This window comes from Propithecus coquereli, unplaced genomic scaffold (assembly GCF_000956105.1).
Source record: "Propithecus coquereli isolate 6110/MARCELLA unplaced genomic scaffold, Pcoq_1.0 Scaffold194, whole genome shotgun sequence".
Classification (NCBI taxonomy): domain Eukaryota; kingdom Metazoa; phylum Chordata; class Mammalia; order Primates; family Indriidae; genus Propithecus; species Propithecus coquereli.
This window is the reverse complement of record NW_012144300.1, coordinates 1,212,468-1,227,774: the sequence shown is the minus strand read 5'-3', so window position 1 is coordinate 1,227,774 and position 15,307 is coordinate 1,212,468. Positions and strand designations below refer to the sequence as shown.

General features: G+C 34.3%; 1 protein-coding gene across 1 annotated transcript in view; it reads right to left on the bottom strand.

Annotated features, from left to right (window-relative positions):
• The window catches only part of DEK (DEK proto-oncogene), a 50,073-nt gene that overhangs the window by 16,164 nt on the left and 18,602 nt on the right, over positions 1-15,307 (bottom strand). The window contains exons 3-7 of the mRNA XM_012643262.1: positions 12,967-13,068; positions 12,613-12,722; positions 11,176-11,270; positions 9,906-10,026; positions 4,682-4,870 (exon numbers count right to left, since the gene is read on the bottom strand). Of these exons, the coding sequence (XP_012498716.1) occupies positions 4,682-4,870; positions 9,906-10,026; positions 11,176-11,270; positions 12,613-12,722; positions 12,967-13,068 (617 nt within the window). The remainder of the gene's footprint in view (positions 1-4,681; positions 4,871-9,905; positions 10,027-11,175; positions 11,271-12,612; positions 12,723-12,966; positions 13,069-15,307) is intronic.

The following is a 15,307-nucleotide window of genomic DNA, read 5'->3' as shown; positions in this document are numbered from 1 at the left end:
CAGAGGACTGACATGAGCACTTTTTGAAGGAAGGCAAAAAAAAAAAATCTTGGGAGAATAAGGCTTACCTATCTTTTATAGGCAGCAGGGCTCTTGAAGGAGGGTCTCCAAAAAAGACGCCTGTCACAGAGCCAGAATTCTGTCCTCACAGCAGAAAGGTTGTACTGGGTGAACAGATGAACAAAATAAAAATTAGCTTAAAATACACTATTCTTTTAACAACTTGGCTGAGCAAACTCAAAATGCCAAGAGTAAAGAATGTGCAAGTCTAGTTATGTTTCATAGAAGATTATGAAAGTAAGTTTAAGTCTAAATGGATTTTATTAGGGTGATTATTCAATAACTTTGCCTTCCAACAAAAGGTTTAAATGGTTTACAGTTTTGTAATTCTTCCAATGAAATTATGAGATGAGATTTCTTAGCTTCTAAAAACATACTTAAGGATTAACAAAACTTTCACATTAACCCTCACACCACAGCCAAATAATCCCCTGAAGGGTCCAAATAGCTTATCAAAAATTATAACTAAAAGTTTCTCTGATTTGGCAAACACTGTAGGATGGCTCACTCAACAATACAGGTAGGAAAGCTAACAACTGGATCTCACAGCTTCCCCTGCACCTAGATAGGGAGATGACAAAGTGTTGGCCAATGCCATGAATATGGAGATCTCCAGTAAAAGGCATCCCTTCCAGAGAAAAAAGCCAAAACATCACCAGGAGAAAGTACTTTGCTCTTCCTTGTTTGGAACATGAATACAATGTCTAAATGTAAAACAACCACCTTGTGATCATGAGGTTAAATGCCACATACTAAAGATGGTAGATCAGGAAGGTACCCACATCTCTGAAACCTCTCTTGAGCAGCTATATTGGCCCACAGTTGCCTGTCTGTGGACTTTTTGACATCAAAGTAAAACTTTTGTTTTGACCATTATTAGAAAAGTTGTGAATTACATTAGCTGAAAATATTCCTGATACATATGAGAACATTCAGATAAATTCTAAATACTCAAAAAGTAAAAATCCATAAAGTTTGTTTTATACTTTCCAGAGATAATAAGAGTGTGCTATAAAAACACTAGAAAATAAAAACTGGAGAGGTATTAGGATAATATGAAAAAAGAAGCAAAGTATGCTTTTAAAGGGCTAAAAGACTATTACAGTTATTTTCTCTAATTGGCACTGTTTTCCCTTTCTTTTTTTCTGTACTCTCCAGTCATTTCTCTGTGCTCAGTCTAATACCTGTGAATAGCATGACAGAGCATGGTTTAACCTCAGTGGCTCACTTTAGCAATCTTCCCCTAAAGTTAATCCAACATAAGAATGAGTAGATTTTCAGAACCAGTTTATACAAAATCACCAAACCTGTTTATTTTCCTATTCTCTCATTTTTAAAATTTCAATAGATTTAGGGGATACAAGTGTTTTTTGTTACATGGATGAATTGTATAATGCTGAAGTCAGGGCTTTCAGTGTACCCATCACCAGAATAGTGCACATTGTACCCAATAGGTAGATTTTCCTAATCTCTCATTTTAAAGAAAAATTCATCTACTAATTTCTTTCTAGCTCCCAACTGCTCTCTTTCTACTGCTCTAAAAAGCCAATGTCCATGAGGAAAGTTAATAAGGAAATTCAGAATGAATCTTTCATAAAGGAATTACTGAAGTTACTCTCCGAAAGAGCAACCCCTTTTATTTGAATTAATTCCAAGGAAAAAGGATAATAAAATTCTAGTGAATTACTGATTGCTTATCATAGAAACGAAGGTACAGAAAACCTCAAATGTTTTAGCAATTTTCAGCTAATATGCTAAATCTGACATATTTTCTTTTAAATGACTTTTAAAAAACTCAGTTCTGTTTTAACTATGTGGATTTCAGTGATTTCATTTTAAAAATAATGAATTTACTTATAAACATCCTACTCTTTCACACAGCTAAATATGAAAACTAGCAGGTGAGCAAATACTATTCAACCTCACATAATCAGCCAAAAAAATACAATTTGAACTGGATTTCTGCTTAAGATTTCTGACTTCAACAATAGATTATATTTGGACTGTAGAATACAGTCCAAATCCCTCATTTTACAGAGGCAACTGGAAAAGGTAAAATTAATCTACCTAAATTTATAGTTAATTACTCCAGTAGAAGTTGATCTTAATGGAGAGGAAGGAGTCTTATTTATCAAAGAAAAATTAATTTCAGAAAATAAACAATAATAATTTAATACTTTTCTATCAAAAAAAAATCTATAGGCAATCCACAGCTTTTCTGATTAAGCTGTAACTTTTCTTATGGCCTCTTAGAAAAGAGGTCCTTTCACAGTAATGACCAAAAATACCTCCATTTATGAAGTCCCTAACACAACTGCCACTTAACTGAGTCTTCACAAAATGGAATAAGGAAAAACGAATTGCCATAGATATGTATAAGTTCTCTTGCCAGAACTTACCTTTCAAATCAGCAATGAAAGGTTGAGAAGGACAGTGCTAAATATAAAGGGTCTTTAGACCAGTAAGAATACCTGTGTGTTTGTTGGAGGGACATATACCAGAAAAAAGAAAAAAGACTTCTTAGTCTAGACTTTATTGGAATTATATTTTATGAAGTCTGTCAGTATTAGCACAGGCAGAAAAATGGCACAGGCAAGAATATGACAGAGCTTTTATATTGTGTGATTTCATACACTTAATGTCTGTAAAAGCATTTTTGAGCTTTCTTTTCTTCCCCTATGGATTTTCATCATTTGACGTGGGCTTTTAGCAACGGACCCTAGATTATGGTACCAAAGGAAGTAAGGCTTTCATTTATAATGGGACAGTTCCACTTGTGATTATTATCTAGGAACCAGTATGATTAATAAATCAGACATCATCTGTATACAGAGTTCAACTAACTCTACTTAGAACTATGGAACAACAACCTGGAAAATAAGAAAATAAATATAAAATACCTTTACTTTTTAACCTACACCTTGGTAATGATGGGAAGATTAGATTTAGAAATTTTACTTGGCATAAAAGGTCATCTTAATTCTAATATTAATAGCAGCAACTAATACTTATATAGTACATGTACCAGGCACTGTTCTCAGTATTTTAAATAAAGTCATTTAATATGAGACTATGAGGCTGGCACTATTACCACTCCCACTTTACAGATGGGAAACAGAGGTATGGAGTTTAAATAATTTGCCCAAGGTCATATAGTGATAATCCAAGGCAGAGCTGGGATTCGAACCCAGTTTTCAAAGCCCATGCTTGTAATGATAATGTCTCTATGAAAAAATTAGATGTTATATTCTATGACGACTTTTCATGCTTTAACTCTGTCCTTAAAAAGGGTTTAGGAAACACTGAATGGCACACAGAAGACAACCAAATACTTGCCAAATGAGGAATACTATTACTTTAAAATTGTCACTATTATATATGTACATATAAACAAACAAGTGTTCCTACCAGATGTCCAATCCACAGAAACCTTAGTGCTTGTTACTCATCTTCTTTCATGCCAAATATATATTAAGATATTTATGAAGCATCTGCTAGATTTGTAACCATCTTTCTTAAATTATGAAGCATTTCATACTTAGCTTTACACAAATCTTTATAAAATGACATTAAAACAAGCATGAATTTTAAACACTTCTAGACAAATATACATACTAAATTCATACACATATCAAAAGCAGAGTTCACTACATCTTTATTCCCTCTAATTCAGTGGTCTCAACAGGAGATGATTCCCTCCCACCCCTGGGACAATTAGGAATGTCTGAAGAATACCTTTAGTTGTCAAAACAGGGGTTTGGGAAGTATCCCCCACAATAAAAAAATCATCTGGCCCCAAATGTCAAGCTGGCATTAATCAAGTCCCTAAGAAGGCATGGTTTATTACCCAACTAACAGACCAAGTTCTGACTTCTGAAGGAAGGCACCAAAACAAAATTAAAATAGAGTGTACCAAAACACCACTGACAATAATAGGAACTCATCTCCTGTATCCACTCTCCCTGATCTACTTGACTGAGGATAATATCAGAGGGTAAAGTTAACCTTTTTAATTGCTTCAGCAGTTCTCTTCTTCCCAAAGTTTCACTTTGGAAGCTAAGTATTTTCAACATTTTACAAATACTACCAAATAAAAGAAAATGGCAGGCATTCTAAGTGATACAAAACTTTCCTGCTGATCAAACAAACTTCAAATACCATTATTCTCATTAAATAATAACCAACAGGTTGAGAAAAAATAATGACCTTTAAATGCCTTGGTTTTGCATAAAATAATAGTTCAAGTCAATTATAAAATATTAGTATGTCATGAAAAAAATTCTGCAAGAATCTGTTTCTGTTCAGGATACACATGTCCCACCACCCTGCCCTGCCCATTTACCTACTCTAGTCTTCAAGGTCCAGCTCAAGGCCCACTTCAAATCCAGTCTACACCAACCTCACTCTTTTCCAGCTCCTACACTCTGGCATGGCAATGCAACTAAAAGCTCCTCAAGGAAAAGACATAGGTTCATACTTCACTATTTCTGCATCTTCGGAATTAAAAACAACCAACATGGAACACTGTTTTCTAGGTGTACCAAATATAGAGCAAGAATATTAATATTTTACTTCTCCCCACAGAAAGAAAGAATTTAAAAAATGGAGTAAAACATTTTACCTCCTCTTCACTTTCTTTATCTTCATCATCTGAAGACTCTTCCTTGTTTTTCTTTTCATCTTCATCACTACTAGATTCATCGGACAGAATTTCAGGACATTTGGTTCGCTTAGCTTTCCTTGCCATTCCAGAACTGTTCCGTTCCTTTTTATTGCCTTTGCTAGAAGTTTTTTTAGATTTTGGCAAAGGCTGTGCAAAAAAAATTCATAAAGATAACATCGCTATTGTATTTCAAAGTCATCCAACTCTTTTTGTTTTGTTTTGTTTGGACACACAGTCTCCCTCTGTCACTTGGGCTAGAGTGCAGTGGTGTCATCAGCTCACTGAACCTCAAACTCCTGGGCTCAAGCCATCATCCTGGTTCAGCCTCCCGAGGAGCTAGACTATAGGCATGTAATACCATGCCTGACTAATTTTTCTATTTTTTGTAAAGATGGGGTATTGCTCTTGCTGGTCTTAAACTCCTGGTCTCAAGCAACCCTCCTGCCTCAGCCTCCCAAAGTGCTAGGATTATAGGCATGAGCCACCACATCTGGACCCAACTCTGTTTTTGATATCTACTTCTCAATTCAACAACTTCCTGCTCTTCTCTAAGGAAATTTACAAGCTTAGTAGCTTTACGGAGAATATCTTTAACTTTAACGTGTCAGGTTAACCTAAAACTGTTACCTGTTACCAATACCCTTTCATTTGTGTTCTAAAGACCTAGCAACACTTCTCAAATGTTGAGAAATACGTATTCTAGGTTCTGACATACGACTAGAAGCCCACGTACACATTGTGTTAAGCTGAGATGGTTGTTTACACTTTATCAAGACAATATTTTAAGTCAGATTTGTAATTTATTAAAACTGTCACTGCTAGAGGAGTTCCTTGCTTTAAAGGGCCCACTAAAGGAGTGGGCGGAACCATCTCTAAAGAAAATAAAACCTTACTACCAATTACACAATCTGAATTTGTGAATGAACTATATAATTTAAATTCCCCACATTACTTCTGTGCTCTTTCAATAATGCCAGCATCATATTCTCATTGATGCTTCTAAGTATGCAATAAATGTTGGGTATGTTAATTATGAAACCAATTAAGAACCACAAAATAAATGCACTGCTATTACTCTGATAATCAATTAAACCATGCATATTTTAAAAGCAGAGTAGATCATGTGAGGAAAATGATTTGATTATATTAACCAATAAATGCTTTCTTAGGGGAGTTCTGCTAAATTCTAAAATTGAAAACCACAAAATTCCCTCACATAAAGAATCTGAAAGTATATACAGTAAGGAATTAGCATTATTTATTTCTAAGATTGAGTATCTTTTATATTCTTTTATTTTTGCCTTTGTTACTTCATTTTCTGCAATAAGCAAAACCATTAAGGTAAAATTACATAACATAATCTTAAAGTATTCAACTGCGTAAATGTTTGTGGTAACTTTAAGGCAGTATTTTTCATGAAACTAGCAGAACCACAATCTCTTCCCTCCCAGGAACCTCTAGTCTTCTAGAAGTCACTGTCACCTACACAAAAATTAAGAAAAAGTGGCTGCTCTGCATAATGTAGTGTTCTCAGGCTATCTACAAACCACAGGATAACCTCTAGCTTGCCCAAACAACCTACTCTTCTAAAGATGGACTGAGAAACAACCAATTTAGGTCACTCCAGAAACTTTAAGTTAGTGGACCAAAGACATTCTTCAAAGCAGATTCTGTACAAGAAACTTTCTTGAATGTATACAGATACCTTTGCTATGTGAACTACTACCATTACCAACCTATAATCAGGATCTTAATTGATTTGGATAAATTCTTTGATAGCACTGTTTGGAGCAAAAGTGACTCTTATTATCCAAACTCTTACTTACTTTCCTACTTACTTGCTGTATTAATTCCGGGTCTCAAATATATTAGAAAAACATAATTATCTCTCACTAACTCAGCTCAGAAACCAGATGCAGGTAGTAAGAATGTAATCTGTATACAGAATTATTAATATGGGGACTGAAATAGGTACTGGATAAATCTATACAGAAAAGTGAAAGGATATTAAGTTATTCAAGTAACCAATCAAGAAAATGCAGCTCCCAAAAGTAAATGAAGAGCTTTAAAAACAAAAATCAAAAAGTTGTAATGTGCAAATGCTTTAGAGCCTTTTTATACTCGTTCTAAAAACAGTTAAATCTATTAATCAAAATCCAGTGTCAAAGGCCGGGTGCGGTGGCTTGCGCCTGTAATGCTAGCACTCTGGGAGGCCAAGGCGGGTGGATCGCTCAAAGTCAGGATTTCAAGACCAGCCTGAGCGAGACCCTGTCTCTACTAAAAATAGAAAGAAATTACCTAGACAACTAAAAATATATATACAGAAACAATTAGCTGGGCATGGTGGCACATGCCTGTAGTCCCAGCTACTCAGGAGGCTGAGGCAGGAGGATCGCTTGAGCCCAGGAGTCTGAGATTGCTGTGAGCTAGGCTGATGCCACAGCACTCTAGTCAGGGCAACAGAGCCAGATTCTGTCTCGGAAAAAAAAAAAAAATCCAGTGTCAAAACAGCATTATCTCTTTTTGGAAACAAAAATCTGATAAATAAAACAATCAAGGTAGAAGTCCAAATAGAAGAATAGTGAAACAATCAATGATGAATGTTATGTTCATTTAGCAATTTAAAAATTATTATAGAGGAGAAAAAGTAATAATGAATTTATAGCATTTTTCTTAAATGATGGAAACTTACGGTGGCATAGAAAATAGCTTGAGTTTGATACCATCAGATTAAGGAATAATCTTCACAAGGTCATATACGAAAAACTGATATAAGAGGTCCTATATGAAAGGATAAAACAGTGATTCTCCAAGTGTGGTTAATGGACCCTGGGGATTCCTAAGACCTTTTCAGGAGTCCACAACATACTATTTATTTGCTCTTTTCACTATGTTGACATTTGTAGTAATTATATAAAACTAAAAGTGGATAAAACCACTGGCACCTTAGCACTAATCAAGGCAGCAAAATGCACTAGTTGTCACTGTATTCCTCACAACCACATACAAGCAGCAATTGTTAACAAAAAAAGCTCAACGATTTCACTTAAGAATGTCCTTGATGAAGCAATAAATATTACTTCTATTAACTCTCAACTCTGGAGTACATGTCTTTATACATGATAAAATGGGAATACACATAAAGAAATCTAGTTACTTTATTGAAGTTCATTGGTTTTATCAAGGAAAAGACTGTGTAATCGAGTTGTGAGCTAAACTAGCTACTTTTATTCACAGAACACCATTTTTAAAAGATCTGACAAATATGGCTATTCAGATTTAGGTATCTGATAGACATGTTCTCAAAAATGAACAAGGTGAGCCCGTCTCTTCAAAGAAAACAGAGTATTTATTCCCAATGATAAATTTCATGATTTCAAGTGGAAATTAGGATTTTGGAAAATTCACATCTACTACCGTGAACTTGACAGTTTCCAAACACCTAAAGATTTTTCTGATGAGATGGTGTTTACATTAATGATCATGACTCTTTGACAGTGTTTAATGAAAGGTGTCAACATCTGGAAGATCTGCATAATTCAGGGAACCAATATTTATAAATGGTAAATGCACAATACTACGAAACCATACATCGGTAAAAGACAAAGTTCATTAACATGGTTTTAGATCTACATTAAACAATACAACTAACCTTTAAAAAACTATCAATTTGTAGAGTTTTGGTGTTGTGTGGTGTCATATCAAAGGAGAACATCCAGAGTTATCTAAAAGGACTTTAAAAATATTTTCTTCTAACTACATACTTAAGTGAGGCTGAATTTTCTTCATATACTTCAAGTAAAACAATACACTGCAACAGAATGAACTCAGAAATAAATGAGAATCAAGCTGTTTCCTCGTAAGCCAGACATTAAATAGATGGGCAAAAACATAAGGCCAGTCTTCTCATTAGTTCTTTTGAAAATATATTTTTCACACAAAATATTACTTTTATTAACATGTTAGTTTAAAATAAAAACGTTCAGTTTTAATTTCAAATATAGTAAATATCAAAATAACCCACATACACAAAAGCTCTTGGGATCCTCACTAATTTTTTAACAGAGTAATGGGGCCCTGAATCTAATAAATTTGAAAATCACTGAGAAAAAGATGAATATAAACATATCTCTCATAACTTAGGAAATATGGTAATTCCTTCTGAGGAAATAGTGATCACCTTCAAATAGTGCCACATGAAATCCTAAAAATGTACAAGTATAGCCATACTAAAAGTTTAAAAAGATTATTTTTTGTTTTTAAATAAGCCAATTTGAAACACCAAAATCATCATACCCCTTTGGTTGGAGCTGCATAACAAAAGTTAACACCCTGAATATCCTTTATCTGTCCTTGCCCAGCTAATAGTGATCAGGACCATGGATGGGCAAAAACCAAGTCCCAGAGCTATTTTCTGGTTTCAATTCTTCATGCCCTCTTCCCTCTCCAGATGGTGTTCACCTGAACTCCCAGGCCTACCAGATTTTTTTGTAACAAAATGAGGAATAATATAAACACATTTGCTAACAGACCTAGAACATACTGAAGATGCAACCTCATATAAGTAGCACTAATACCTGACGTCGTTTGTTACTGTTCAGTAGTTAGGGAAAACCTAACCTACATTTTATGAAGAGTGGGAAAACTTAAGGCCATTTTACTTCCTTGCCCAGCTCCTGGACTCTGCTGAGGATTCTGGAATCCTAATCCAAGGAACTTGTAAGAGTCAGCTTTTTAAATATCACTTTTAATAACCTTATTTCCACGATGTAGAAAACATCCAGTTCTAATATAACTCCCATTGTCTTTTCTGACCTAATTATAGGTTGCACCTGCCGCCAGCCTGACAACTCATCCTCAACTCAACCTGTTTCCATTCTTCCAGTGCTTTCTAGATACAAAATCCTGAATACTTGCTTTTTTTGTCTCACCTAACATTAATTTACGTTTATTAATCTTACATCTCTTTTATCTAAGGGAGCACATTCTTATGTCTTCTATATTATTCCTATTATGAAATTGTTGTTGATATGTCAACAGAAGGTATAGTCTTTGAATGTAAATATTACAATATTGACAGCAATGCTATTAACCAATTAAATTACTGTTTCACAGAAAAGAGAAAGTAAAAAGAGGCTACAATTAACTGATTTATTATGAAAATAGAAAAATTGATCCTTACTTTGCCAGATGGCTTTGGATGCATTAAGAAATTCAGGATCCTCTTCACTAGTTCACTATTTACACCTGATCTCTCCAAATCAAGAACCTCACAGATGCTCTTTAACATGGCATTTCTAAATCTGAAAAAGAAAATGGAAGAAACCAAGGTGACAATACAGGAAAGTTTATAAACACTCTCTCCAATATAAAAGCAACAGCCAATAAATTGGCTCAGTTACATATATTTTTTAAAAAGTAGCCAATGTTTCTCTAAATCTTACTCTTAATAATCTTGACTAGTGTACAATTAGATATGATTAACAAATTGAAAACAGCACTCACCAATTTAGTTTTAAAGGCAGTACAAGAATAAATTAACATTTAATAAGTTCTAAATTAGAAAAGTTAGAAAATTATGTAAAAAGTTTTGAATACTATAAAATTCATGGTCTTGATAACTCTTCTGGCTGCTGATTAAACATTACATTTTCCCCTCAGCACTGCTATTATGACAATGTTTCAATGAAAGAATAATTACCTTTGTTATTGAATTTCTTAAACTAAAAGGTATTTAATAAACAAAAGCTCTAAGAATATGTCATCTTGGCTGGGCACAGTGGCTCAAGCCTGTAATCCCAGCACTTTGAGAGGCCAAAGCAGGATTGCTTGAGGCCAGGAGTTTGAGACCAGCCTGGTCAATATAGTGAGACCCCATGTCTACAAAACAAAAAAAACCCAGCCAGGTGTGGTTGCATGTGCCTGTATTCCTAACTACTCAGGAGGCTGAGGCGGGAGGATCGCTTGAGCCAGGAGTTTGAGGTTACAATGCGCTATGACTGGACCAATGCACTATAGCCTGGGTGACGGAGCAACACTCTGTCTCTGACATTAAAAAAAAAAAGGATGCCATTTCTATCTATCAAACTGATTATCTTCAAAATAGTTTAAATGGTTTAAAGGGGGACAGAGTGAATGACGGGACAGGAATAGGATTTTTTTTCATTATATTCCCTTTAGACTTTTTCAATTCTGGACGCTGAATGACTGACCTGTATGTATCATTCTCGTAGAAAATAAAAATGTCTTTAAGAGTTTTCAATAATCTTGATAGCAACTATTGGAAAGTAATGGACACCCCAAGTTCATAGCTATGAAGACAAGTCAAATCTTGGCCTTTAATGCAAAGAATTAGCAATCTACTAAAAACAGAATGAGCAATCATTTTTTAATGTTAAAAGATAAACTTAAAGCACACTAATTGGAACATAATATTTATAAAAATAACTTACTTTTTCAACATTTCTTCCTTCTTTTTATATTGGGTACTTCCTTTTTCAAATGGAAAGCCACTGAACTGACCCACATTCTTCTTTAATGAGGACACCTGAAAATGTTTCTCATATTAATGCTATTTATTATTCAGTAATGTACACAAGAAAAAATTCAAGAACAATTCAAAGCCAACATACTTATTTCCATGTCTTCGTGTTACAATATTGGTTTATTCAACATTTCTTGTTCCAAATTGAAAAATATATTTGTTACTATAATAATTTACTAACATTATAAAAATCCTACAAACTTAATTCTTTGAGAATAACAGTTTAAATCTGAATGAATTTCTATCTGGGATTTTTACCAGAACTAAATGTTACCTGACAGTATCAGAAGACGTGAAAAGTTAGTACTTAAAAAGACATCCTTTTTATAAGTTACTAGTATTAACCCTAATATTTATTTTCCAAATCACAAAGTCAAGGACTTTATTCTTTGAAAAGAATAGTGAGTACTTCAAGAAGTTCATACCATTTACTAGTTATGGGACTTATGTTAATTAGACTGTTGTGAGGATCAATGAGATTAACACATGTGAAAATAAATTATACCGTGTTTCAGACATTCTATTCTAAGATCAAAGTTTACTTTGCCCGTGTACAACCTAAAGCAAAGTTTTCTCAATTATATAAAATACTATTGTATGTACAGTATAATCAATCCTTGGGCAAAGAATTACCACCCATTTTATCAGGTACTTGCTCAAAATGAGATACAATTACATTGACTCATTTATTCTCAATGGTCGCAAAATCCAAAAAATAAATTTCTTCTAATACATTTAAAGATCACTAAAACCGGCTGGGCGCGGTGGCTCACGCCTGTAATCCTAGCTCTCTGGGAGGCCGAGGCGGGCGGATTGTTTGAGCTCAGGAATTCGAGACCAGCCTGAGCAAGAGCGAGACCCCGCCTCTACTAAAATTAGAAAGAAATTAATCGGCCAACTAAAAATATATAGAAAAAATTAGCCGGGCATGGTGGCGCATGCCTGTAGTCCCAGCTACTCGGGAGGCTGAGGCAGAAGGATCGCTTGAGCCCAGGAGTTTGAGGTTGCTGTGAGCTAGGCTGATGCCACGGCACTCACTCTAGCCCGGGCAAAAAAGAGTGAGACTCTGTCTCAAAAAAAAAAAAAAAAAAAGATCACTAAAACCATCACAATTTGGATTTCATGATTCAAATTTCAGTTTGGAACAAAAAAAAACTACAGTAGAAAGCCTTTTAGCTATTACAATCCTCATTGCTAATATCCAGCTATGTCCTCTGACAAGTTTAACAAGTGTCTTAGTTTGCTCACTAGCATAGTGTGGAAGCTGAACTAGTGGACTGCTAAAGTCTTTTATAGAACTAAAATTATAAACATGAAATAGGTTAAAGGTATAAAAAGGTCTTACTGTGCCTGGCCTGTTGTAAAGCAGTTTATGTAGATTTCTAAGTTCATCCGTTTTCTTCTTACTCAGAAAAAAATGTATCCTTTCAATTTCACAAAGTTTCTGCCCCTTTCCTAGAAAAAAACATCATAATTAAATACCCACTGCTTATTAATACATTCACAAAGTTAACTGACAAGAATTATTTTTACAGCATAATTTACATGTAACTTTGCTCTAATGGAGCAAATTAAATTATACCAAAAGTATATTACTTACTAAACACAAAATACTCTAGTATTAAGCACTACTAATCATCGTTTTCACACATTTAGGCATCTTCACCATAAAATGAAAGGAACAGAGAAATAAACTTACCTTGTGCAATTGTAAATGGCTCTCTTTGTAAGGAAGAGACTTGCATCGTCAACCTCTCTACTTTTTTCTTTTCCCTCTTGCCTTCCACAATGAGACTCTTTTCTGAAAATTAATTTAATATTTCTTAAGTAATGAAAAGCTTAAAGAATGTATTAACTTTATTGGATAAATATGAGAAAAAAGATCCCCAAAACCTAATATTTTACTTCTCCTGAGCATAGTTTTGGGAAGCAAATGACATAAAAGACGAAAATACTTGATAAGTTAATAAAGCACTGTGAAAATTTTTTCAGAGTAATATTTTACTTACCTGGAAAACTCACAGGAATCCAGTTTAAAAAAAAAAATCAGACAGCAAACAAATTTTTATCCAACTAAAATTACTGCAATTAAAGTCCAGTCACTTTATTTGTGAAGAAAAATCATCTTAGTTCTGTTTAATTTTTGCTTGGACATAATTCTATTTATTGTGATTCACAGTTTGTTGTACATCAGAAATAGCAAGTTTAGAATGGGAGTTCTAAGAACTTCGAAAGACAGAGAACAGGAATAATAAATTGACAAAAACAAGGACCTCCAGTCAGAACAGCATGGAATAACCGGATAAGACAAAATTCTGCAAGTTTACATTGAATACAATCAACTGAGAGAGCACTGCTTTGTAGTTTAATAAATGTTCATAATGATAGTCATAAATCACTCTGAATAAAGTTAAATTCTATTTAGTCCAGACTGCTTAAAAAATTTTTTTTTGAAAATATACAGCATATATTTTAAAATTTAAAACATTAAGCTCCATTTATCTAAAATAATTTACCTACTCATTGAAATAAAATCAGATAAACAAACACTGTATCATTAGAGGTACTTCCATTCATTCGAATGAATACCTGTTTTGTGCAAAGCTACATTCAGTACTAAGAGGGGATGAATAGATGATTAAGACATTGAATATCTTTTGAAAGAGATGTTTACCAGAGAAATGAGGTATGTTATACTTCAACGTAGAAGATGATAAAACATCTTAAAGATACAAATAAAAGTTCTGTGAGTTGAGGGATTGATTATTTTTGGTCTGGAGAAAAAGCATTGAAGCACTGGTGCTGGCTTTGAAAGACAGGTAAGATCTGGGGATATGAGGATTTGCACAGAAAGGAAGAGTCAGGAGGAAGGGATATCAGCAGGTATATTCCGGCCACTTTGTACAGACTGAAGAGTAAGAACACAAAAGCAATCCCTATTATCACTCAAATTCCTCTCCCTCAATGATTTAAACCATTTGTTTGCCTCTGATTACGAGCTATAACCTAGTAACTTCCCAATCTCCAGTCCAGAGCTTTCTTCTGAGATTCCTATCAACCAATAGTCACCCCTAGGTATTAGCACACATCACCGACTGGTGCCAGGATCCCCCACACTCCCAATACCAAAACCCACAGATGCTCTAATCCCTTACATAAAATAGTGTATTATTTGCAGATAATCTATGAACATCCCCTAGTATACTTTAAATCATCTCTAGACTACTTACACTTCATATAATGTAAATGTTAGGTAAACAGCAGTTATACTGTATTGTATAGGGAATAATGATCAGAATAGAAATCTGTACATGTTTCAGTACAGACACAACCATCCATTTTTTTCCTCAAATATTTTTTATTCATTCTCGGTTGAAATCATAGATAAGGAACCATGGACATGGAGGGCTGAATGTATATGCCTGGCTGCCACCTGGACAGCTCCACTTAACAGGCACCTAAACTCAACACATCCAAAACAGAAGTCATACTCATCTCCAAACTTGTTCATCTCAGTGAATGTTTTTTTCACAAAACACTAATACCATCCACCCAGCTGCCAAAGACATTAACCTAGGAGTATCTTTTACAAGTTATTTCTCTCATCTCCCCCTCCCCCAAAATCACTGCCAGTTTTGGCTAATCTGACCTTTATTTAGCACAGACTTCTCTGATTTCACTGCCTTGCTTCCATGATGCCTCAGTGCTAGAGTTAAATATTCAGATTTAAGTAAAAAAGACTTTCACAATTCTAGTTGTCCCACAAACACCTCAAATGAGTAAAAAGAACAATCATGAATCAGAACTATAAAACCGTTAGGAGACAAATGTTTTTACACAATCATGTTTTCTTTTTCAAAAAAAAAAATCACAATTTACCCATCTAGAACAAAATATAGGATTCTTTGAACTACCACCAGTCCTCCAAGCATCACTGTGTTGGTCATTTATAGTCTGTTCACCTGACTTATCTAATTTTTTCCTGACATAAAGAAAATTCACCATCTCTGTGGTATCCCAACTCTGCCCTCACAGAAAGA